This window comes from Quercus suber, unplaced genomic scaffold (assembly GCF_002906115.3).
Source record: "Quercus suber isolate HL8 unplaced genomic scaffold, Cork oak 2.0 scaffold_616, whole genome shotgun sequence".
Lineage (NCBI taxonomy): Eukaryota > Viridiplantae > Streptophyta > Magnoliopsida > Fagales > Fagaceae > Quercus > Quercus suber.
The window spans coordinates 358769-365091 of NW_027070059.1; the positions used below are offsets into that span (position 1 = coordinate 358769).

Here is a 6323-nt window from a genome sequence, read left to right on the forward strand (position 1 = left end):
AAATTCACCCGACAGAAAATGATAATATCCATTTGATTTTAAAACAGCCTTTTTAAAGGTAGATATTTAGTATTTCATAAATCTAAATGTAAATAAGGTTTCAATGTATTTAAAATCTTTAGTATTTTGGGGGTGCAACTCTTCTAATTCATCATGTTTTGGAATTTTAGATGTTCCAAACCTTCGCCATCTTTCATAAACATTGTAAAGATTAGAAAGGAGTTGGTTTTCTATGCCAACATTGTAGCTTTAGAAAAGGGTCAGTTAGTATATGCATAAAACTTCCTTAAAACTAAAGAGGGAAGATTTACATCTTGATCAAAACAAGAAGAGCATGAAACGAAAAAAGAAAGTGCAAGGTTCAAGGCAATAATTTTATTTTATTTTTATTATCCAAAAGGGTTAAGAATTAAGATACAAAGCATGATGATTGGATTGGGATGGCAAAGAATGAAGGAGATATTGTTCTAGCAAATTGCTAACGAACACCTGGATGGTTTTTTTATTTTTTATTTATTTATTTATTTGAGAAACACCTGGGTGGTTTTAACTTTAACACCGACCACAATATCATTCCTTTTAGCAATGAATGCCAAAGTCAGACGAAAGAGTATGAGAGATGGAACCGTTGCCTTTTATGATGAGCCAAAAAACAGACCCCAATCACGATAAAAACAAGAGCAAGCTAGGATTGGTTGGTTCGTCCTTGCGTCCCAACAACTTCTTGCTACCTCATTAAACAACTCCAACATCCCTCTTTAATGCAATGCATTTTATAATTGTTTTTAGTCTTTTTATTTTTCCTGATAATTTTGATGGTCGTTCCCTAAAATTAAATGCATATTAAACGTAGGCCTGAACACTACCTGTAGATTCTTTTTTTTGATGAGACATGTAGATTCATTTAGACCTTGGCTTTTCCTCTTTTGTATATACACACACGTAGGCTTTGGTCCTAAATATTAAGATTCTTTGTTCTTGCCTTACACATAGCATGCTAATATTTAAGATAAATTTGACTTTTTGGTGATAGTTACAAATGTTGCTAAACTTGCAGCATTTCTCTCTTATATTTTCAAGCATTTTATACATGGAGAGATGTCAATTAAAGACTAAAAATGAAGTACGTAAAATGACTAGACATATTAGTCATTTTACTAATTTGTTCAATACTTAGAGAAGTTGCTTAGAGCATCAGTATCAAGAAATGCTACTTTACCATCTCAAAAAGCCACTTTATCACTTATACCATACCATTTTATAATAACTCAAGCATCTCAACTTTTATTTTTCTATTCTACTAATTAAAATAATATATCTACATAATAAAATAATATATCTCAAAACCCAAATCACCTCTACAACCACCTGCTACCACCACTACCACCACAAAGAACATACCCAAACTAAAACCCATGGCCACACCACCACCCCACGGCAAAAATCCAAACAAATGAAACCCATATCTGCCACCATGAAACCCACCTTTGCCACCACAACCAAAGACACCACCACAGCAGCAACACACCCACCACCACCATGCAAAGAAACCCATAAACAATCAAAGAAAAATCCATTTAGAACTCCCATCAAAACCCATCGGAAGCTGATCTCCATGCCTCCATTGGCGTTGTCTCCATAACCACGGCCACACACAAGATCAATACCCAGCCACAGCCATGGCCCCACGCTGCCACTGCACCACCACGACCCAAAACCCACTCCCACACCACCGGACCCCATTACAAATCACAGAGAGAGGCCACAGATGATCAGAAGGTACCCATTGGCATCGACAGCATTGCCAACCTCCTTGGCAATGGTCTTCACAGCCTCGAAATCGTCGTTGGAGGCGGCGGGGAAGCCAGCCTCAATGATGTCGACGCCAAGCTTGGCGAGCTATCGGGCTATGTCAAGTTTTTCCTTGGAGGTTAGAGAGGCGTTGGGGGATTGCTCGCCGTCGCGGAGAGTGGTGTCAAAGATGCGAACGTAGTTGGGGTTAGAGATGTGATTGGGGATGTAATTGGGGCGGCGGCGAGGGGAAGGTGTGGGTGTGGGAGTGGAGTTTGATGGGAGAGAAACAGGGAGTGGGAGACGGAGAGACAAAGTGGGAGTGAGGGAGAGAGGACTGAAGGAGGAAAGGACTGAAAGACAAAAAATAAAGAGAGAAAAAGACAGAAGGAAAAAAATCAATATTTTGTTTTAGAATTGTGCTATAGTGCAATTCTACCTTTAGAATTGCTATGTAGTAGTATTGCAAAAAAATTTGCAATACTTGGGTTTTGCATTCCCTGATGAAGAGTACTTTAGGGTTTGAAATGCCAAATTCTCCTTACATTTGGCATTTACATTCCCCAATGTTGATGCTCTTACAAAAGAAACACCCTCTTAGTTAAGTTTTAGTTGTACTACATTTGAACAATGAATAAAATCTAATGCTCCAATTATTAAAATAAGAAAAGAACAAAAAGTCTTTGATCTTTTTAAAATTTTTTTTATATCGCATTTCATTTCAATCTGAAAGTTCAATATGGGTATGAAACACCCTTGAACGTTTAGACCCCCAAATACAAAAATACCAATTCAAGCTATATAACAAACAACGTATGTGCGGAAAATGATAAATAGCTTATACCGGAGTTGAGAAACAATCTAAACCATAAATAATCACACACACAACAGTAATTAAATGGTAAAGATAAAGGGAAGAGAAATGCAAACACAAGGTCAACACTCGACGTGTTATCGAAGAGGAAACCGAAACCCTCGGCGTAAAACCTCTCCGCCGCCCTCCAAGAGGTCAATAATCCACTAGAAAATGTAGTTGAGATACATGAACAGCAATAGACCCTCCAAGCCTAATCTACCCAGGTACCTAAGCCCTCCAAGCTTCCTGCTCCAACGAGATTGCGCCGAACCTTTTTCTTTTCTAGCTTACTGGATTCCGCTACTTGACCATAGCATCAACCAATGTATATTGGTTCCTTCCCAAACTGCTTCCCTAAGCACCAAATGGACCTTCTCACAGATGTGGGTGTGGTGAGATAAGGGTTTGGTAAATAATCTCTCAAGGGTATGACAATGTAGAGGAAGAGAGTAGAGGAATTTGTAAAGTCTCTTAGATGAAGATTGGGGATGAGGCAATTTTTTTTTTCTCTAGGGTTTTCTCTCACAAAATTCTCTCTGGAAGCTCTTTCAATATGATGGGTATAAGGGTGTATATATAGTAGGGTGAGAAGGGAATGCAAAACGTCAATTTTTGCCAAACATGGCAAATTGGAGACTTGGTCTCGCGGCTTGTCCAAGTCGCAAGTTTAAGTCGCAACGTAACGGCCTGGCCAGCTTGGGACTTTTGTCCTGTAGCGTGACAGCTGGCGTGACCCTTCAGCTTCCCAGTGTGCCTCTCACGTGCCAGCTTTTGGCGGCTTGACAGTCGCGATCCACCCGCAAACTTCTGTTTTTCTTGCATACTCTTGAGTTTTTCTTGCACACTCTTGAGCTTTTCTTCACACTACCCTTATAATTTTCCTACCTAAATACAGAGTTACTAAGTGCTAAATTACAAGCAAATTGGTCACGGAATAAAGTCAATTAGATGGTTGATTAAATTCAACCTTACACAATCGAATCTAAGGACATACTATATTTCAAAATTATCAAAACAACACTTTATTAATAATAGATATCAAAAAGCATCGATAATAATTGTTGAATAGAGCAAATAATTTCTCAATTACAATTATGAAAATATATTATGCAAACCATTGTGTCACTAGAGCAAATAATATATATATATATATATATATATATTATTTTCTAACAATTTCTCAATTACAATTATGAAAATATATTATGCAAACCATTGTGTCACTAGAGCAAATAATATATATATATATATATATTATTTTCTAACCAAAAAAAAAAAAAAGACTATCATATATTAGTAAATGATAGTTTGAATGAAAATAAATTAACTTATTTTTTTAATGTGCATTTTTAATTAAAAATATCCCATAAAAAATAAGCTATTCAAACAAGGAAAATATCACACACAATAAATGGCTCATCATCCCATCAAGATAACCTTCAACGCCCATGAAAGCAATAAAAGTGGTTACAACTTAAACCAATCTAACGAATCCAAAAACCATTGAGAATTTTGAGAGCCAAAAATATGGCAGAGCCTCACCCAATCGAAGAAGCCAACGAAGAGAGTCCATTTGGCTCTTTAACCCCAGACGAGTTCTACGCGCGTCACTCAGTGAGTCACGGCTCCGAGTACATCACCAACCCTAGAGGTCTCAAGCTCTTCACTCAGTGGTGGACCCCACTCCCTCCGACCAAAACGATCGGAACCCTAGCTCTTGTCCACGGCTTCACCGGCGAGTCCAGCTGGTTCCTCCAACTCACCGCCGTGTATTTCACCAAAGCCGGCTTTGCCACCTGCGCCATCGACCACCAAGGCCACGGCTTCTCCGACGGCCTCAACGCTCACATTCCGGATATCAATCCCGTCGTCGACGACTGTATTTCTTTCTTCACCTCCTTCCGTGCACGCCACGCGCCGTCTTTGCCTTCCTTTCTCTACTCAGAGTCCCTTGGCGGCGCCATCGCGCTTCTCATCACGCTCCGTGAGGAGCGCGTGGGGTTGGACTGGGACGGCCTCGTCCTCAACGGCGCAATGTGCGGAATCAGCGCCAAATTCAAGCCTCCATGGCCTTTGGAGCACTTACTCTCCCTAGTCGCAGCCTTGGTCCCCACTTGGCGCGTGATTCCCACGCGAGGATCCATACCGGACGTTTCTTTCAAAGAAGAGTGGAAGCGGAAGCTGGCGCTTGCGAGCCCAAGAAGAACAGTTGCTAGGCCACGCGCCGCCACGGCGCGTGAGCTGATTAGGATTTGTAACGAACTTCAGGGGAGGTTCGAGGAGGTTAAGGTGCCTTTGCTTATAGTTCACGGCGGTGAAGACGTGGTGTGTGACCCGGAGAGCGCGGAGGAGTTGTACAAACGCGCCGCGAGTGAGGATAAAACGCTTAAGATATACCCAGGTATGTGGCACCAGTTGGCTGGTGAGCCGAAGGAGAGCGTTGAACTTGTTTTCGGGGACATGTCGGAATGGCTTCGTACCCGTGCTAAACGCGTCTCCGGTGCACGCGCCTCTGGTAACGATGGCAGCGCGTAGGTTACAGGAATAAGAAAATGTCAGTAATAATGTTAAAAGTTTATACAATGTAATGTAGTAACCTATGGCAGCATGCTTCGTGGCTGGAATTTAGTTATCAATTAAAATAATAACTAGGTTGTATGGTTATGCATATGGGACATGAAATATAATTTTTATATATATAATTTAAATATTATTGGTGGTTATTTTTATATTTTATTAACTCTTTAAAAAAAATTTGTATAGATATATAACTCATTTGAATAAATATTTATGAAGTGATCTCACATTTGATTCTAAAATTAAGAAATAAAATTCTGTAAAAATAAATAATTTAGGATACATGACGTAAAATTGAAACTTTAATTTGAAATTTTAATTTGAGTTTCTTTCCGTTTCACCTACTATATATATATATATATATGTATGAGTTATATGTTTTTTTTTTTTCCTTAAGTTTTCTAACTCAAAGAAGGTAACTACGTGGGTATATAAAACAATCTTCTCAATATTGTAATGTAATTTAATTATTACTATAATAATTACTCACTTTGTCTCACTTTTTTTATCCTCTATTCTATTTTGAGATATTCTAAAATATTGTCCTATTTCTAAAAATAAAAGTCATTAATTTACTAATGTTCCTATTATGTCTCTATTAATTTATTAATTCAATTTTTTGATAAATTTTTTTAAGGATAATTTTGGAAACTTATACATTTTTAAAAGGTAGACAAGACAATAAATGATGTTCCCTTAAAAAATTTGACTTTTTAAACAGGACAAAAAAAATGGGACGGAGGGAGTACATTGGTAATACATAATACAACTCATCCCAAATCTCCTGGTATTACCATCTAGGCTGCACCCTAATGACAGTTACTATGGATAAGATTCTTCAGTTATGTGCTACCATTATATGTTAGTACCTCTTACTATAGATAAGATTCTTCTAGTATTACCAACATATCCAAAGTCTCCAATAGCTAGGCTGCACCATAATGATAGTTTTTATAGATAAGATTCTCCGATTATGCGCTACCATTATATATTAGTACTTGTTACTATAATTACCAAGTATTAATGCATTCTAATTGCCTACTGATCAACACCTACTCGCCATCTATGTGACGGGATTGGTTTTCCTCCAATGTTTTTG

General features: G+C 38.2%; 1 protein-coding gene across 1 annotated transcript; it reads left to right on the forward strand.

Annotated features, from left to right (window-relative positions):
• The first annotated feature begins 4063 nt into the window (after positions 1 to 4063).
• On the forward strand, positions 4064 to 5368 carry LOC112038989 (caffeoylshikimate esterase). Its single transcript, XM_024071820.2, has one exon. The coding sequence runs from the start codon at positions 4175 to 4177 to the stop codon at positions 5180 to 5182; it is 1008 nt and encodes a 335-aa protein (XP_023927588.2). The 5' UTR covers positions 4064 to 4174; the 3' UTR covers positions 5183 to 5368.
• Positions 5369 to 6323: the final 955 nt, after the last annotated feature.